Source organism: Convolutriloba macropyga, chromosome 9, assembly GCF_964194025.1.
Source record: "Convolutriloba macropyga chromosome 9, txConMacr16.3, whole genome shotgun sequence".
Taxonomy (NCBI): Eukaryota; Metazoa; Xenacoelomorpha; order Acoela; family Convolutidae; genus Convolutriloba; species Convolutriloba macropyga.
In genome coordinates, this window is record NC_134476.1 from 27178910 (window position 1) to 27198841 (window position 19932).

The 19932-nt window shown below is 35.0% G+C and overlaps 4 protein-coding genes across 5 annotated transcripts in view; 2 read left to right on the forward strand and 2 right to left on the reverse strand.

Annotated features, from left to right (window-relative positions):
* LOC142345701 (signal recognition particle 14 kDa protein-like) overlaps positions 1 to 19932 on the reverse strand; it is a 335593-nt gene that overhangs the window by 134149 nt on the left and 181512 nt on the right. The gene's annotated exons all lie outside the window — the stretch shown is intronic.
* Positions 1 to 19932, reverse strand: part of LOC142345700 (transcription initiation factor TFIID subunit 7-like) — a 266429-nt gene that overhangs the window by 109693 nt on the left and 136804 nt on the right. The gene's annotated exons all lie outside the window — the stretch shown is intronic.
* Positions 1 to 19932, forward strand: part of LOC142345698 (serine/threonine-protein phosphatase 2A 56 kDa regulatory subunit gamma isoform-like) — a 316862-nt gene that overhangs the window by 75802 nt on the left and 221128 nt on the right. The window lies entirely within an intron of this gene.
* Positions 1 to 19932, forward strand: part of LOC142345697 (uncharacterized) — a 95776-nt gene that overhangs the window by 52867 nt on the left and 22977 nt on the right. For both annotated transcript variants that reach the window (XM_075397942.1, XM_075397943.1), the window contains exons 9-13: positions 1860 to 2100; positions 2659 to 2832; positions 7249 to 7401; positions 7961 to 8275; positions 8911 to 9087. In XM_075397942.1, the coding sequence (XP_075254057.1) occupies positions 1860 to 2100; positions 2659 to 2832; positions 7249 to 7401; positions 7961 to 8275; positions 8911 to 9087 (1060 nt within the window). The remainder of the gene's footprint in view (positions 1 to 1859; positions 2101 to 2658; positions 2833 to 7248; positions 7402 to 7960; positions 8276 to 8910; positions 9088 to 19932) is intronic.

Consider the following 19932-nt stretch of genomic DNA (forward strand, 5'->3'; position numbering starts at 1 on the left):
GCCTTCAAATGGGTAGGCACCAATCCGTAATTGGTCTGAGTGGGTCTAGGAAATAAACCCCCACGGAAAATAACCCCCACGGAAATAAACCCCACGGAAATAAACCCCCACGGAAATAAAACCCCACGGAAATAAACCACCATTTTAAAATTGAATTTCTGTCGTGATAATTTGTTCGGTTGTGATAGTTTCATATCAAGTCCCACAGGCCGCTGAGGCATGGTCATGACCCGCGAGCCATGGCCAAACGTGCTAAATGCGCAGCTCTTTAATAGTAAAGTGGGGGTTTATTTCCGTGGGGGTTTATTTCCGTGGGGTTTTTTTTCCGTGGAGGTTTATTTCCGTGGAGGTTTATTTCCGTGGGGGTTTCTTTCCGCAACCGGGTCTGAGTAATTAGTACTGAGCAAGTTTTCTGTGTAGATATCTATAAATCAGAAAAACTATACACAAGGTGGATCAGTTCCCTAACAAAACAGTACTTAGGAACACACCACTAATGGTACTTTAATGACTTTCCTGTCTTCTAAGAGGAGCACTCTAAAAAAAGAGTTATAAAAGATGGTAAATTTTTACTTCGAAACTTGGTTACTTTAGATAAGAGTAAACTGTTAAATATATCAACTTTGAGATTTTGTGGACTAATATTGTCATTTTGCGCTGGCTGTTTAAGTTGGCTTTCTTGAGTTTTTGCTGCAAATTTATTCGGGCTGGGAAATCAATAGATCTGCACCTCAATGAGGATTAAACACAAAACTTTACCAATTCTCTCATGCTTTTAAAGTTGATTCAAAACAAAATGCGCAAACTCAATCAGTATTATTGTGACAACCCAATCAATTTAGCCAGCCGGAAACAGTGCATTTCATATAGTGAAATTTGACGTTGTAAATTTTCTTCTAAAGACAAACGCAATTAATTGCATTTTCAGTCTCAGGTGGTCTTTAATATTGTATTTAATCTAGATCTGACCTATTTGTAATCAGTCATTTAAGTTTTGTTTCTCCAGAGCTTGCTATTTTTGGGAAAAATAAGATTCCCTTGATATTATCGAAAAGCAGAATTCAAACATTTTTGTTGGTTTGATAATATTCGTCTTGTCACTATATTTGACATTTATTACAGGTTGCTCACCCTTTAATTAAAAAAGAACTCTTGAGATTACCTTGTCTTGAGGACTGTGTTGAACTTTTCTGTTTGAAAATTTTTTGGTTTAGCATAGGAGTATTCTTCAACTGTTTAGGTCAGAAGTTATCACCCCAAATCACTTGGTTTCGGCTATTTGGATAGGCCGACTAAAACAAATAGATAGAACTACTTTTGATGCCTAATTGATTCGTGTCGGACTTCGTTTCAGCTCGGCTTCGCCTCGTCTCAACTGTGTCTGTACACTAATCAATTTGCACATGGAGAAGCAGTTATCTAACTATTACTTAAGATTTTTCTTATTTGTTTAATTGGCCTAATAACAGCTATCTTGCAAATAAGTGACAAAAATAAATAAAAGTACTCGAGTAAATGTACATTTGAGGCGTAATGATGAAGCAAAATAGTGAAATTTTGAATTATTGGGGACACCTACCTGGTTGAGAGCTCGAATTATGAGAAGACTGCTAGTCGACCTTTATTGCGTATGAAGAGACCGTGGGTCAACATATAAAAAGACTTTATGGGTCAAATTTACTTTTAGTATCGAGCTTGTAATTAGGGAAAGGAAGATGCCCCCAAACTCAACTTTGTCTTTGTCTATTTTTTCACATGATTGTCCTTTGAATCTGGGTTTTATGCTAGAATTAAGTTTCTGGTCCCAGATTTTTAGTTTCTAGATTCCCTTAAATTTAATCCTGGATCCTTTTATATAGTCTTACACGTATCTCAACATGGAACCAGTTGACCCCAGGAGACATCTACATGTTCGAAGTGAAAGCGTACAGTGAGTGGGATGAGTACACCCCACCTGAGGTCCAGACACTCCGGTTCAACCAGAGCACCCTGCCAGCCCTCCCTCTGTCCATTCCAGACGACGTGTGTGACTTGAGCGCTGTGGACACAGGGGGAATTTACAGTCTCAACTGGGTCATCAAGTACGGAGATGACAATGAGGTGGAACACTTTCCTACTACAAATTAAGTCGAGATAAATTTTAAAACAGTTTAACGTTTTTTTAAAAAACAATTTAAACAATTTAAACTTTAAAACAAATTTAAAAAAAGTTAATTGACTTTTAGGCAGACGATTAGTTTTGCTAAGTTTTTTCTTTCCAAACATGTAAATTAATAGTATAACCGAAAGGTTGAAAATTACATGCTTTCAGAATAATCAGGAATATATATTAAAATAATCAAAATTGTACAAATCTTCTGGTTATTGGTTAATGTTACCTATTAGACTGTTCGTTCCTCTATATATAAAAAAAAGGTTCACATGAAAACGGTTAGAGTGTTATTTACCAAAACATGCAGATAAAGAACCGTCATTTCATACATTAACGCTGAAAACTTATCATGTCAGCGAGAAAAAAATAATATGGTTGTCATTTTTTTCCTTAAAGAACTGATCAAAAATATCCGTTTCTTATTAATTGATGCAATCGCTCTACTTCTTGTACGGTCATTTTATTTGTAAACGCAGTAACAATGATAACTATAGAACCTTTTCTAGACTGATGTGAGCACAGCTACAACCTGGGTACATTCGTTCATCCAAGTGGGCATCTTCACCCACATCACCTTTGTGATCAAAAACAGCACCAGTGGGGAAAATGTCACTGTCATTGACTATGACCCATTCAACGACCCCAGAGGCACTACTCCATTCTTCAACACTTCTACAGACGTATGTTGTGTTGTTTTCTATTGTTGAATATTTTCAGGTTGTTTTGATGTACAATTTTACCAACTACAAAAAGATTATTTCATCTGGGACACTTGACAATGGGTCAATGGCCTAATATTTTCCCCCTGCAGTCTTTCCGATGTATTTTGTAATTGAATATCAATGATTGAAAGCAAAAGTATTATTAATGTTATCATTGTGTAGAAAACAATTTTTGAACAATATGTTTAGGACAAACTATTCATATCACAAAGATAAGAATAAAACACGATTTTCCTAATATTATCGTTGGAAAAATTAGTTTTCCTCAAATTAATAACCCTGTTGAACACTTACGTTGAACCAAGCTTTAAACCCTCGTTCAATTAAAAGACACGTGAAATTTGTGCTAAGCAAAACTTAAGACTTTTTTGGACTCCCGAAGCAACTTAAGTGTTAATTGTTGTGTCAATCTGTTACATCCACGCTGAGTGTTGTTTTCATCTTTCTTTATGTGCGAAAGTTAATTAAGCTGAAATAACAGTATTTAAAGTTAAGCTGAAATTCCTGTTAAAGTTCCTGTTAAGCTGAAATTCCTGTTGAAATTCCTCGAAATTAACTATCTCAACAAATCATAGATTAGAAGTATATATATATATATATATATATATATATATATATATATATATATATACATACATAGCGAAAATTGAGAGTGTCAAATTTCTTAGATTAGTTGTTGCGTCGATTGTTGGCCATTTTCAACAATCGACGCAAAAACTAGCCATTTCTAATCAGGTATTTAGGATTACTGCAGACCCAGAAGTGTCTAGTTGGTTTACCGGTCCATGCTACAATGATTAAACAAGCTCGCCAGTTTTCAATTAGTAGGTAACCCTACCTTCAGAGTAGCTTCAAAAGTTGCCTTCTTTGTCTCCTGAAAGGAGCTCAGACGGTTAAAACCCCTTTCCCTTAATTAACCTTTTTTATTGGTTGATTGATTGTCATTTTTTTAGTCATCCAATCAAAAATATATCTAGATTTGTGGAACTGTAAATAGGATAGACGTCAATCCTAGTTATTTTAATTTTATATTGCGGGCTACAGGGGATTTTTTTCCTAATTAGAGGACAGCTTTACTTGTTTTTTCAAAATTAAAAATGCGTTTGCCATTAACCCTTTTCCCATTGATTCCTCACTGTTAAAACTAAAAAGAAGTCCGAGGGTGAAACTCTTTGAATGAAGGAAGCATTCTCCACCCGGGAAGCATCTAGGACAAAAAACGAAGACTGATGTCAGAAGCCACATGAGCAATCCCACCAGCATTTCAGCGGTAGGGTTGCCTACTAGTTCAAAACCGGCAAGCAAAGTTAATCAATGTACTTTTGACCGGTGAAACTAACTAGACACTCCTGGGCCTGCAGTAACCCTAAAAACCTGATTGAAAATGGCTAATCGATCTATTCAAGTAGATTAAAACTGGTCTGTTCCGTTTGTGGAGTGAACACCGACGAGTTCCTCACGCCAGCTTCAACCTTGTTTTAAATATTTTTGTTTGAACCAGTGTTTAATTTTTTGAGGTGATGACCAGGTATAGTTCTCAATCGTATAGTTGTATTTATTGACAAACCTCTTACGATTAGAGAATAACTGTATTAATTAAAGGGTTATAACGCATCGACAGCTCCTAAAAAATGATTGAACGGAGGGCTAGGTATACCCCTTTATTCCTTTTAAGAGCAACAGTTTTGTGAAGGTATTGATCCCACCTGTAGTAAAATCAATACAAGGAGCTAATCTAAGTAGACTTGTGGGACTGTGAATAGGATAGACTTCCATCCTAGTAATTCTATTTTCATAATTTTGGCTACAGAAAAATTTCTCCTGATTAGAAGACAGCTGAGCATGGTTTTTCAAAACCAAAAGTGCGTTTGCCATTAACCCTTTTCCTATTGATTCCTCACCGTTGGAACCAAAAGAAGTCCGACGGTGGAACTTATTGAATGATAGAACCAGTCTTCACCCAGAAAGCATCTAGGAAAAAAGGAAGACGGATGTCGAAAGCCACCTGAAGAATCCCAGAGTACACAATGACGAAGATGTTGGCTTCTCTGCTTTCACATTGAGGATCCTTGCATTCATTCTTGTGGCTGTTTGGCTCTTAGGAAAATGATAGTTTGATAACAAAGAAAAAAGGGACCCGTGAACTCTTCGTCAACTGATGAACACAGAGGTCTGGGAAATGAAACCCAAACGGAAGAACAACGGACCTTTAAAGATTATAAAAAGCATATCGGTTGGAGCGGTCGTATCGCAAAATTGGTGATGGTGCTGCTTCCTATAATTACATTTTGTACATCTGCGTAGCTTCTTACTAATTGGGAGAAGAGTTTGATCCAAAGAGATGGGCTTTAGGTGCGGGAAAAAAATTCTGGAAGAAGAACCAAATTAATACTGACCTAGAGTTGTTAACAAAATCAAAGCAAAATCAAAATTCAAAAATAAAAACCGATGATAATGGCGAAGTTAATTATACTGATGAGAAAGTTGAATAGGTGAAAAATGAGCCTGATGAAAGTTGGTTTGTAGATCTACCTTCAATTTTTAACGCACCTAAAGAACGTCCTAGATTCCAAATTAGGGACTAACGATATCAAAATTATGAATGACCTTCAAAAACATTTCTCGAAAGCATTTCTTTCCCATTCGATAAAAAAAGGTTGACACAAAGAGAACTTAGTGTTGATTAGTTAAATTATTCACAATTAACTTGGATACTGTTATAAGGAAACAGCATACGGTCATATCGGATTTGGTAACATCACATCAGATCTTTGTAGGACAACATACTTCCTCAATTATAATTTCAATTATCTAGCAATAACTTTTCGGGTGACTATAAAAAATAACTATCAACCAATCCCAATTAGTTTAAATTAGCAAAACTAACTTGGAGGATAGCGGAGACTCTTGATTTCTCAGTGTATTAACCGGCGCCGCTCCTTCTGGGAGAAAAAAGAGACGAAATGTGAAGCTACTCTGAAAACTTCAATAGAGCTAATCTAAGTAGACATGTGGAATTGAGAAAAAAGTAGACTTCCATCCAAGATACTCAAATTCTGTATTTCATAAAAACCGTCTCTATGATATAAATAGAAATTATTATTTCATCTCAAATGAGGTCTGTTGTAATTATACTAATCCGGTGGACTTTTGTCTGAAATTTCTTTCTTGGCCGAATTATCGTCAGGCCCATTTGACTTTTCGTCCTCAAAAACGGGATAAACATGAATCGCCTAGAGGGCATTATGTTTTCTTAGTGCCTTTCAGCTCACCAATCTCCAAAAATGTTATTCACAGAGACTGTTTTGGAGACGTATACTTATTGTGCAAAGGGTGGTTCTCAGAGTTTGAACCCCTCCATCCTCTCAATTTACCCCTCTACCAAATCATCCCCCCTTCAGTCCAACCTCCCCCAATTCCCCACCCCTTCGCCTCCTTCAGCCCTTAAGAACTTGGCCTCATGTAGTCAGCGCCCCTGCCGTTGCCCCATCAATCCCCTACCGTTGTCCTCCAGTGCAAACCCCCCGTGCTCACCTCACGCCCCTTCAATTAAACTAAAGCTGGATTTACTGAACCGTAGCTGGCTACTGACAGCGCCAACCGCTCACCGGTCGTTTGAGAGCAATTTGCCCGACGTTAGTCAGTTATGTTTACAATGTTAAAGCCGTCCCAAAACTTTGTTTAGTTGAAGGTGGTGCCTACTTCAGTGGAGTAAACTTATTTATTGATTTAATTTTAGAACAAAATCAATAAGATTGATAAGTAGACAGAAGCGTTTACTTCTCTAATACATCTAAAATCTTGTCTATGCAAAAACTCTATAATTCAACCAAAAAGGTATAAATCAGATTTATATTGGCAATACAGCTTTTCATCAAAATTTACCTTTGTGGATCCTAATTGAAAATTAACATTTTTTTGATGTCGCGTTGGGACTGTAATTGAAGCTCAAATGAAGTCAGTTTTTGAACCCACAAAACTGAAAACCAAAAAAGTGGCTGTGACCACGGATAGACCTTTGTTATGCTACTTTTAAAAAAATCACAAAAGCTGCTTTAAAAGTATTGCGTTCAAGATTAACCAATGAGAGCGCAGGAAATATTCGGTTTTGATTCTCATTTTATAGCATTCTGCTCCGCGTCCGTTTGGCTCTACCGGCGTGCTCCAGAAAGATACAAAAGTGGAAACCAGCCACAAAAGTGCCATACTCAAACATTTGGCACCGATTGATAATTGTAATGATAATGCCAAACACTATCCGTTCAAATCACATGCTTGGCTTTAGAGCTTTCATTGCAAGTTCAATTATAGATTACTTTTTGAACCATATAAGATTGCATATAAGATTAAACCTTATATGATTGCTATTGACAGGAGTACACCCCACTGAGCACAGGTGAGAAGTACACCCTGCAGGTTCATGCATTGAGTGCAGGGACAGATAGGAACTCAGTGATGGTAGCATGGGACACTGTTCTTCTGCCCAAGGAACACGTTCCTGACATCATATACACCTCAAACTCACAGGTTGCTTATGTTGATTATGTAACCCACTCTGCTGTCTACGATGGAGTAGCACAAACACAAATAAATGTTCCCGATTTTGTTCACAATCCTTACGCTTAAATATTCACAAAACTTGATCATCAATAAATTATTTAATTAAATACTAAGTTTTCTAGCATTTTGCGTACAAAGTTTTAAATCTCAAATTTGGAAATTTTCTTTTTCTCTGAACGAAATTTTCGTTTTCATTTACACGTGTGAACGAAATAATGCTTTTTTGCATTGATAATGCTTTGTAGATAGAAAAAAATCCATTTAATTAAAAAAAAGTTGCATAACTTTTAATTTCTCAAAGCATAGTGTGGTTGCTTGATTGCTTTCAAAAAGAGTTATGTTTTAATTGATTTGACGGAATCAGAAACCATCAATTTCCGTTCATGAAACTTCCGATGGGAACATCTATTAATATATTATCACCCATATTAATGGTATTTAATGAGGATTAAGTGCAAAGTAAGCCATCACACACTTAGCAACGATTTGCAATGACCACTTAGTTGTCTGTGTCGTTCTTGTTCAGACTACTTTGAGTTATGCAAATATGGACTACAAGACAGCCAAGGTCGCATACTGGCGACATGGCGACTTTTCATCCGCTGTCACGCTGGAATTTGACGATGTCACTCCCTCTCGCGATGTCCCTATGCAAATAGGGGACTTCTTCTGGGTCGCATTCCAACCAGTAGGGGGTGACTTCGCAGGGTTGCCCAGTTTCGGGTATCTCATGTCGGGGCCAGTGATGATTGGGTCTGCGGCTTGTGGGTCGGATAATAGCGACTTGGTGCCTGGATTGGACGCTGACATCTACATGTACAAAATTGGAAACCCCGACAATGTAACGATGTTTTAACTTAGTCACTCTGTAAAGAGTATTTCATTGCTATAGAAGGAATATCTTGCGATTATATTAGTCTTTCTAGTCTTTTATGCAATTTTTTTACTGCCGGTTTTAAAAAAGTTTTTTGTTTTAAAAACGTAAATTATTCTCCCAATGTTTCAGAACATGACAAAAAATAATTGGTATAGATATTGATCAATTCGTCAAAAAATCTGCCGAGTTCTTTCCTCGTATGAAAACTTTTCAAGCGAATGTACTTTAATTAGCAGACATTCAATTCAGTTTTACATTATACCATTAATTTTTTCTCAAAATTTTCATATTCTATAGACTCGGAAAAAAGTGATTCGAAAAAGTAAACAAAAAGGTTTTCCAAGTCTTATGTATGCATATCATCGTTGGTATTTTACTTGTAAAGCAGCTTGAACTTTTTGTTTGTTTGAGTTATCACTCAATTTGATTAGTTGTTATATCTGGTACTTCAATCTGCGTTTGAGCAACTTCGCTCTAAAGTTTTATAGCAAAGCAATAAATCCCTTCAATTTTTTGGGCGAAAATCCATCTAACCAGTTAATAAGATTTGTGCCATCAATACTAAATCCCGATTGTAATTTTGTCGTCTAATTTATTAGGACGAGACGAATGAAGAGACTCTAGTAATCTCATGGGCCCAGCCTTCCCTGATCGACGAGGCCAGAATTACTGTTGTTCAAACGGACACTGGGGAAGTTTTGGTCAATGAGACAGTGACCCCGGCTCAACTGGAAACAACTCTAGTCATGACACTCGAAAGTTACAAAGATTTCCAGGTAGTAATTATCCAATAAACTGATGCAGTGAACTACAAAATAATAATTCCCATAATTCTCAACATGCGCGTACTCAAGTTGTATTGTACAGCTTTCTAAGAACTAACACCCCCCCCCCTCCACCATCTGTTGGATGTTACACTTTCTATACAGACTTTCACAATACTTTTTACGACTGAGTTTTAATCTATTAAAGGAAAATTACATATCAGTGTGTTAACTCAATTTTAATTTTTTGTTCACATTTTTTGCAAGATAGAGGTGCATGTTCCATTTTCATTACTTTTATACTGCTGGTCCGTACATTAGATACTTAAACCACGGGGTTAATCGCGGGACCACATGTATAACTTGAGAGTTCAACCCCTAGTTCTACTCTTGGTATATAGTTAAGTATTAAAGAAAGTCAAATGCAAATATGAATTAATAAGTTATGTTAAACAGCATCAATTATGAACCGAGCATGAAGGGATAGAATAATTAAAGTTGTTAAGACTGAGATGGTACTAAATAGTACAGGTTGAATTATTCTAAGTTAACTTGTAACTTAGATAGAGTTTAAGAGATGTTAAATTATAACTTAGAGAAGTTAAGTTAAACTTACCTGATTTCCAAATTTGTGCTAAGTTAATATTTTATGACTTAGAGAGTTCTTAGTTAAGAACAAGTCACAAAATATTCTAAGTTAGAAAACTATCTCAAGTAAGCTGAGATTGAGCAAGGGAGCAATACGGGAGTATGATTTTAAATCAGAAGTTATCGGGGACCAAAAAGTGTTGGTGGTTGAGCGTGCAAGCTCCTTTTATACTTGCAGACACGTGGTTATCTAGTATCCTATTGGATAGAGATAACAGTGTCGACAGAGTTACCAAGGTTAACTTGGTCTTATCTGTGTGGCGTGATAATATCACGTCATAGTATTCTCAGTTCTAGTTAGTAATCTTATAATAGTAGCTTATTTAAAACTACTTAGTAATTTGTTCACGCGTTAAAATGGACTTTGTCCAAATCAAGTTTGTGCTTCACGCACTATAACGTAAATTCTCAAAATAGCACTAAGATTATCAAATAGTGTTACTGAGTGTAGCACACTTCAGTACATCCCATCCCGGTCCATAGGTATTAAATCAAAACATCAAATTTTACATAATCGAATAAATTATTTAGCTTAATTTTATAATAATTAAGCATTTAAAGTTTGTGAGGTAGATTACTTGGTTAAAGTTCTAATGTTCATCGTAGCTTCTTGTTTCTGAGTTCTCTCTTGAAGAAGGGTTGACGATGTCCTAAGATACAGGGCTGTACAAAATAATAGATCCAATTTTTTTGGCTGGTCGTTATAATAGACCTTTTGAAGTTTTTCTATAAAATTGTGCTGCTAGTACATCTGACGTTGAATAATAGAATAATATAAGTTGAAGAATATACTGGTTAAGTTAATGGTCTATAATGACAAGCGAGGTAAAAGAATAGGGAAATTAAAATGACTGCGCACAACACCATAAGGGCTAGTGTTGTTGAAATAACTCCCCAAATAAAGAATTCCGTTTCGTAATTCATCTTTATTTGGGTCTTGTTGAAGAATAAATCAATTGAAGTAAGCTTTGTAGCTTTAGTTTAAGGAATTAATATTTAGACTTAGTTGATCATTATGAATTAGCTTTAAGACATAATTAATCTTGCTTTTTGTCATCAGTTCAAAATAAATAACAATTTCTTTTTGTTCAAAGTCTTCAAGAAATAAAATAACTTTGCATTGAAATTCAGAATAATATAATTCGGAGATTCTGAAAACTTTATCGTTAAAAATAATCTGTTTAGAAAAGTTAACCCATGCGGATTCAACATGATCAGAGAATTGACAATAGTCTTTAAACCATTCGATATCAACACCTCCTTCAAAATATGTGTTCATTGTGAATAATATAGTCATTCAATTTTTGTGTCAATGGGGAGAATGGAAGACCATTTATTTTTTGAAAGAAATTGACAGGAAGATCCAAATAGTACTTAAACTATAAATGGCGGATGGCGATGAATGCATACCTGTTAACGAAAGGTTGTAACATTTCTATATCCGTGATCACCGAAGTCTTGAAGATTAACATATTAATTGTAATAAGTGAGAGGTCGAAAGTTTAGATTATTGATGTTAAGAATTTCTTCTGTATGAATAAGTTTTAGAATTTCAAATAAATCGTACTCAGGAATTTGATGAAAATAAACTACAATTTCATTAGAATTGTTATCTTGTAAGAATAAGATAATCTCTTGTAACTCAAATGTCCAATGAACTGACAATGGTGTATAGAATTTATTTCCAACTAAGAATGTTTTCGAAGTTTTAATAACTTGCGATTGAATAAATTCAGCGAGATCGCAATATGTTTTGAAATACTTAACGTCTACTGAAAGGTTGTAAGACATTAAATAAATTATGGAAATCGATGGAACAATCGGATGATGTAATAAGCAAGATAAATCGGTAAAAATAAAGAATAGATTTTATTAGAGAAGCGAGAACAAATCAAATCTGCAATCGAAAGATAGGAATGGACTCATTGTTCACCATAAATTGCGCTAAGTGTAATCATTTAAGATGGTTCCAATGCGGATTACTTTACTTGATGTAAGTAATGGAATCAAAGAGAGTAAGGTAATTAAAATGACTAATAATTAGGCGTTTAAACTAACGAATAATTTTCCTCACCGCGGGAGAAAGAAGAAGAAGTAATGAAGGAAGTACTGAACATCAACAACCACAAATTTATCTATTCCATTCCGTGAGTGCTCAACGTGATGAGTGGAGGATGTGGAGTTGATGCTTCAGATTTGCGATCTCCAGTTGGAGCTCAGTAATCCGTTGTTCGAGCTGTTGAGAGCGTTGTCTTTCTGTCAGAAAGTTTTGCTGTACCTGATAAGTAAAGGTATCAAGCTGAGGAGTGAGGTTTGCTGTAATATTATCAAACGGGACTTGTATTGTTTGTCCTTGTAGGTTCTGATTAGTTAGTAGATAAGAATTTTTGTTTGACAAATAACCAATGAGATTGAATCTATTGATGTTGGGTTGCAACTGGTAGATTAAATTTGTATCGTAGTTCGGGTGTCCATTAAAACCGGGGGTTTTAGCTTGTATCTCAGCTTGATGTTGTTTTTGTAGGCGGTCTTGCAGGGGGGTAGTTGTGTAATGATGAAGATTAAGAAAGTTTGGTCGTGACGATTGAGTAGATGTAGTGTTTGCTAAGACGTTGGGTACCCTACTGTTTGTCTTGGGTATATTTACTTCTAGCGGTGCCGCTGGGTTGAATGTCTCTCTAATGAATTGTTTACGTGGTTGTTTCTTTGCAATTGTATCTGCAGTTTTAGTTCTCTTCTTGGATGATGTAACCGTCGTTGATGAATTTGCACTAGTTGCTTGAGTTTGTACTGCTGAAATCTTGATAGTTGAGAGAAAAGTTGTAGATGGGGTAACGTGAGTTGTGGGTTGTACTAGTCTGTCAAGTTGTTTAATTCCAGATTGAGGTTTAGAAGTTGATTGTGTATTGTATTCGGGCCAACCACTTGAAGGTTCCTTCTGAAAGACTGGTATCAGTTCGTTAGGGATTGAAGAAAGTTCCTGAAATATCAAGTATTCTCTACTCTTATTCTATTCTAAGAGTATATTTTTTGAAGTTATTTTGCTAGTATTCTCTTTTTCTATTTTTTTTAATTCTCTTTCAAAGTAAATCAGTAGTAATTTTGAAGTCAGTCTGTATTATCATCATATAGTTTGATGATATTAAGGTAATAGAGGAATTAATCCTATACTGGAGACGTAGGAACGTTGTGATCGTTTCTATTTTCGTCTTTATTATTCTCATCATGTAGGTTTGGGTAACCACTTCTATTCTCAAATCTTAAAGCTTGTAAGCCTATATTCTCTGCATAAGGTGGAGTTTGAATAACTCGTTCTCTAATATTAATATTCTCGGTTTTTGGAACTTGCATTGTCCGTTCTTTATTTTCATCAGTGTTATTATTATCAGAATTAGTTGCTTGATAGATAGAAGTCAAAATTGGAACTGACATTAAGTCAAATGTGGCAGCAAAGAGTGCCTTACCAAAATGAATAGATGCATCTGTAATTTTGTTGATTTGCATTGCTCGAATTAAGCATTAGACTATGTCGATGAGTAGCTTAATGAATAAGAAAGCGGCAAAGAATATTCCGCATCGCTCAATTATATATTGTATTTTACCAAAGGTTTCAACAAATTGATTATTAAAGAAGTCCGGTGAAATGAATGAATCTAGATAAATAGTTCTAGAGTTATAATAATTCGTGCCTGAAATATTTGAAAATGATTCTCTGCTATCTATTAATGACTTAGTAAAGTGTTTGAGAACTCCTTTCATATTGGAGTTGAAAGTTATTGAATTCCAGAATGACATCATTTCTTTATATGTGTAAATAGAAGCATAAATACTTGCAATAATAACATTCGCAATTTGTTGAATAACTATGTGTGGTTTGAAGAGTGCAGGTCCTCTTACTTTTGTGATTTGTGGGGTTAGCTCAACCCATGAATTATCATCGTCAACATCTAGTTGAAATAAGTTTGAATGTTTATCAGAGCACAATTGTTCTTCGGCTTCAGTGAAAGTTTGTCTAGAAATCGGATCAACGAAATGAATTTCATCTTCATAAAGAATTGGTATTCGATTATAGCATTTATTAAGAATCTGTAAGGGTGAATGAAATTCAGGACAATTATATAGCCAGGCAATATTGCCATTTGTTTTGAGAAACATAGATCTGTTTCTTGTTAAGGTATATCCAGCTAAACGCGGATTTTCATGAGAAATCATTAAAGTGTTAAGAATAGTTGAGCGCTCTAATTCGCAGTCATTTCTTAATAGCTCTAGAGTAGAAGTTTGAAGTTGCCGAAGATTATTAAAGTGCAAATAGTCAATTTTTGTTCCAAGATGTGCTTCGAAATCAATATTCTCATGAACTTGAGAATATGTTGTATCAACTGTTTTGTTGTCACTGGAATAGAATTTATTTTTCAGAGTTATAGCACCAGTATCGGGTTTAAATTTGTGAATGGGTTCTCCAGTGTTCATATCAAATCCGTCACGAAGACTAATGTATAAAAAATCATATGGCGTAGGATATACTATTCGTGGATGACTACATAAAGACTGTGGTTTATTATAAACTTGGAACATAAAGCTTTGTAAGTCGAAATCTGACTGAGCTGAAGTAAATTTAGGATCCTTTACTATGTAGTATTTGTCATTAGCTTTAATCATTTGAGCGTCAAATATGCGAATTATAGTGAAAAGACAATTATTGGGTTCATCCCAAGTGTATGCAAATGGATCAGTAGATGTAGAATCGCAGCCGCCGGCTGATAAAGGACAAGGTAGAGGTATATTTTGCCAGTTATTAACTGTGCCATCTCTAAGGTTTACATTCAGGCTAACATTTTGCATATATGTTTCATAAGTGTAGTGTGTAATCCAACCTCGGGAGTTACATTCATTGTTTCCAGTTCCAACATCGCCTGAGTTAAAGTTTGAGAATAAAGATTTTTCAAAATCGAATTCTACTGATTTAGAAGAAAAGGAAAGTTTTATCTTTTTTCTTTCCTTTGCAAGTTTGCATTTCTGAGCATCAAGCTTAACTGAAGTAGTAATAGTATTATGTCTGGCATCTATGCCGCTAGAATCAAAAGAATCGCAAAACCAATGTAATTGCTGTTGGGTTGCTTTACACATAGTTGCTTCTAGCTTAACTTTATAATTTCTTTGGTAGAGAGTGACTCGTGCTTGATTAGTGCTAATTTTATCAGGACAAATTTCGCAGGGTGCTACTTTGTTGAGAGAATACATCTGGTTTGAGATCATTTTTGAGCAATCAAAGTGGTTAACGTGAAGGTTAGGAGCTGTGTTTTCATAGATACTCATTTTTTCAATTGGTCTGGCGTCAGTGAAAGACGTTAAGATTAATAATGCAAGAAATATAATAAAGATCAAATATTTTGCAGAGCAAGCAGTTATAACACAGAGAAGTGCGAGAGGTATTATAGCAATAATCTTAAGAAACTGAGCAGAACGAATTTGGTTTCCGATGTAGGTTAAAAAATATTCTACTTTTGAAAGAAACGCTTTCTTATCAGTAAATTTTTCTTTAAAGAACTGGTCTTTAATCAGTGATAGTGGCATATGGACGTTGCGTTTTGACCAAATTAATAGCTTTTCAGGAGGCTCTAGTAATTTAAGGTACGGAATTTCTTCAGGTAAACAATTATTTCTATTTACGACACATTCTATGAAAAGTGGATGAGAATCGTTATATTCAACTAGGAGTTTTAATTTTGCAATATGCTGATCAATTTCAGATTCAATATCATTTGTTACAGGTAGGAACAGAGTTAAGCAAAGTAATATAAAAATAAGCATTTTGTAACTTACGTTTATTACTTCGTCTATTGCTGGTGATTTCTTGATTTCTCCGTCTTCCATTTAATAAACGAAGACAGTATAAGGTGAGTCTAACAAATTCAAGTTAATATTATCCGTGAAAGTAATCTGATATTTTAGCTCGTGAACGTGAGCGGGATTATAGGGTACCCAAATTATGACAAATTTTGCGTTATTTTCTGATGTTACGAAGAATGCAACTGTTCTCTGTTGATTAGAAACAAAACACTTGTCAAGTGTTACAGTTTTATTTCCGAATTTCAATATTTTCTGTAGGAGGAATATTCTAATATACGATATCGGGTCGAATGCATGGGCAGTAAGAACTTGTGTTTCAAGGGAAGGTGGTAACATAGATTAAGGGTCTACAGTAAAGGGAGCTTCGATGATATCAAGGTCTATTTCGTCTCTGTTGTTCAATTGGAAATGAAAGCGTTCAATATGTTCTGGTTTGTTAAGGGTTCAACAAACAATTATTTCTAAGTTTACAACTGGTCTTTAACGAAGAAAATAACGATGTTTTCTTTATATGAAATATATGATCGATCAATTTTTACTGACTTGTTATTATATTTCAGAATTTTATGTGGGATGTTATAAGGACTGTAAGAAGTTGAGAAAGTTGTTCTTGAAGCTATAACCCAATAATCGTTTAGTGGAATATTCATTGATCAGTTGGTGTTTCTAAAACCAAACAAGGGACATTTAAAATGTCTAAGTCAACTAGGCTTGAAGAATGAATTTGAATTAATAAACTGTTAAGTTGTTGAGGGTTATACTGTCCCCAGAAGACAGCAATAGGGTCTTCGTTAGAGTTAGTAGCAAAGAATACTACAGTTCTTACTTCGTTAGAAATTTGACAACTAGTTAAGGTGTTAAGTTCACTATTGAATTTCAACTTTTGGTTTGCCTTAATAGAAACTTTCACAAGTGTATCAGGGTTGATAGAAAGAGAAATAAGAAAACCGTTTTGGTCGAATGGGACTTCAGTCATAAATTAGGTTATGCAATGTGTTTACTGGTGATGAAAGTGTATGGTAGTGTTTGTTAGAATTTAGAAACTTTCTAAATTGTCAGTCTTGTACTTTGTTCGATCTGAAGGGTTATGTACTCCTTCTATAGTAGCTGACTGAGAATTGAATTAAGAATTAATATTGAACTGAGATACCTGATATATGTGTCGTGGAGATGTGACAAGTACTTGCAGGTCACAAATTGAGATGCTTGAAAATTTCTAAGTTTTTCTAAGTTTATCAGTTGAAAGGGGCAAAATGTGAAAGATATAATTTGGGACAGAGAGAAGGAGAGAGAGAGAGAGAGAGAGAGAGAGAGAGTGTGTGTTAGAACTGAATTTAAGAGCGAAAGAAGTAATTGATTTCAGAAGGTAACTGAGAAAAGTGATTTTGAATTTTGGTAAGGCTCTTAAATAGTGGCTGTCAGGGCTAAGTTGCCAAAATCTGTGTTCTCAAACCTAATTGGCTGATCGATAGCCTTGCCTAGTATCATGTATTATATTGATATACTGGTCATACGACAAGAACATTACGATAATGCATCAAAATTCAATGACCAGGGTTTTCAGTGTTTCATACGTTCGCTATGATCGAATTTTATGTCTTCAAAAGTGTACTTCTAAAGCAAAATGAGAATTGCCACTATCAAGGCCATAGTGTGAACATTCATGTTTAAGTTCAATATGTTACGTGTTGAGAAGTTCTCTCTGCAGATTGTTAATTTGACTTACATTTTTTTTGTCTGTCTGTGCCTTTTAGCTTTCGCCTTTTTCTCAATTTTTATAGTGAATACAGAGATTCTGTTACCGCCACGTCAAATTTGTATATTTGAGCAGTCAATTTGAAAAATCGCAGTACATTTGAACAGTTATTCCAGAAACAGTCAGAGAAATACTTTGAAAAGTCAAAATTCGTAATTTGATATTTTATAAATTAATTTTAGTTCGTGTTTTGTGAACTTGTCTTAAGAATTTGAAAATTTCGTTACCGCCATTTTGGAGCTATATGAATTAGCAATCATTTGGCAAATTTTTAGGGCATTCGGAAATTTTTTCCAGAAACAGTCAGAAAAATAGTTTGGAAAATCAAAGGTTTTAATACGAATTTTTGTTAAATTAGCCATAACCTTACTATCAACCTGAGAGAGCTATTATTCAGTCAGTGCAAGTGCTAGAGCAAAGTAGATCTGGTGATTTTGCAAATCTATTATGCCAGCTTGCTCTGTGATTGGGGAGTATGAGCTGACATAATTCTCATTTGTTCAACTTATAAGTGCGGTTCCTTATTTACTCGTAAGTGCTTTAACGTTTACTTTAACATTGCTTGGGTCCTTAAGAGAGTAAGTTAAGCTCTCTTTGTTGACTATGTAAAATGCCTAATTGTGCATTCCTGATTAAATGCGATTTAGTGTGTTTAAAAAGTTTGCAAGGGACAAATTTCTGTACTTAAGGTATTCAACTTAGATAAGGTAATTGCTCATGGGGGAATAATTTCTACTTAGTTTTGTTTTGGGTAACATGTGTTTTCAGCGTTAGTTTGCAATAAGAGGTATGCGTAGATATTGAAAGTATATGAGTATTGAACATGTATAGAAGTTATGTGTGTGTAACAGCTTGCAATGGTGATTAATTGCCTACTTTATGTAAGATTTGTGTTGAGTGGGCTATTTGCTTTTTGCCTTAAACGTTCATACTATACAGTTGGTCTCTCACTCAAATCTTTAAACTTTCTCTGATTTCTTTAACCTTCTGATTTTTCATTTCTAACTTTCTTTCTTTAATCCTTAAACTTTTATTCTTTCTTTTTCTTAATCTTAGTTCCTTCTTTAATTTGTTTCTTCTTAATTTTCTTTCTTTATTTCATTCTTTGACTTTTATTTTGTTCTTGACCATTAATTTCACTTTCAATTTTTAATTTATTTTAAACTTTGCATTTCTTCTTCAATTTCCGTTTATATATTCTTTTTGTACTCCTTCGTTCTCAAGAATTATGAATTGGGAAACTAAGAATTATCTTATAGATAATGCTGAAAACAGCGACGATCTGAATAATGCCAGATGGAAATGTAGTTCGAGCGGAGTGGTGTTGGAACCTGTTTCGGGAGCTCTAGAGCGAATTCGACGCTCTCAGTATCTTCATTTTATTTATGAAGATACTTCTGGTTTAGGGCCAGTGGAATTTATTTATTTCTTTTCTCAAAGTTATAAATATATGTTTCTCGTGTTATCTGACGACGAGGTGTGGGGAGTACTGAGGGCACGTGGGAGCTACAGTCCATGGGAAATGAGGTGTACTCAGTGTGTCTCTAAGCACACTATAGAAGTCATCGAGTTCTTCTTCGGAAAAAAAGTGAGTGTTGATTTTACTCAAATTAACTAGCAGTTAATTTATGTCTTTATCGGGGTTGCAAGAATTTAACTGTAAAAGTGGGGTCCGGAGATCATGACTGAGTAGTTTTCTTTTAGTAATAAAAATTTGTTATTTTAGTTTTGTGAAAAACTATATGCTAAGAGGGGGGAAGAAGACATGACAAAGTGGTGCGACAAGCACGAGAAATGGGAAAACCAATTATGGACTTTGAGGGATGCGTGGTGGGATCCAAAGACAGGGCCCACTCTACAGGAGCTGTATTTGAAAATGATACAGCTCAATTACAAGGAGTGTCTGGTCTTTGAGACGGAGAGCTTAGTTGCCAGAACCGTGAGAGGTGTAATCATGCAGCATCTAAGCAATTGAAAAGGGGAGAGAAACAAAATATCGCTCAATAAAATATTTTTGTTAACTTCTGCGCATTTACTATTGGTTTGCGCCTTTAATTATTTTTGTATATTTTAACTTTATTATTTTTATTGTTTTTTTTGTGCGCGGTTGCACTTTTTAATATAAAAAGTATTATTTAAAAGAGATTTTTTGTCTCTATTTCTTTTTGAGTTTCTGTATCAAGTCAGAAGGAATAGGTTCACCAAAGAATGTAGGTGCTTTTCTATTACGCTGAGGTCTGCTTAATACTTCATTTGCGTCTGGTAAATTAGATATATTAGGTGATGCTGTAGGTGTAGGATTAAAAGGTGATGATGTGGGGCTATTATGCGTTGCTTGGGGGAATAATTTGCGTGTAGCTTTAAATTTACTAGTATTATCAGGTGGTGTAGAAAAATTTTCGTGCTGTGGGCTATTAGGTGAATACATATTTTGCATAGGGTAGGGGGTTGAAATGCGTGGGGGTAGAAAATTAGAAGAGCTTGTGCCTTGAATGTGTGTAGTGTTATCTACTCGTGTTTGTAGCGATTCTAAGCCTGAATCTTTTGTTGGAGTAGCCTCAACGTTAAATGTTGGCTGTAGTGTAGTACTAGGATTAACAGTA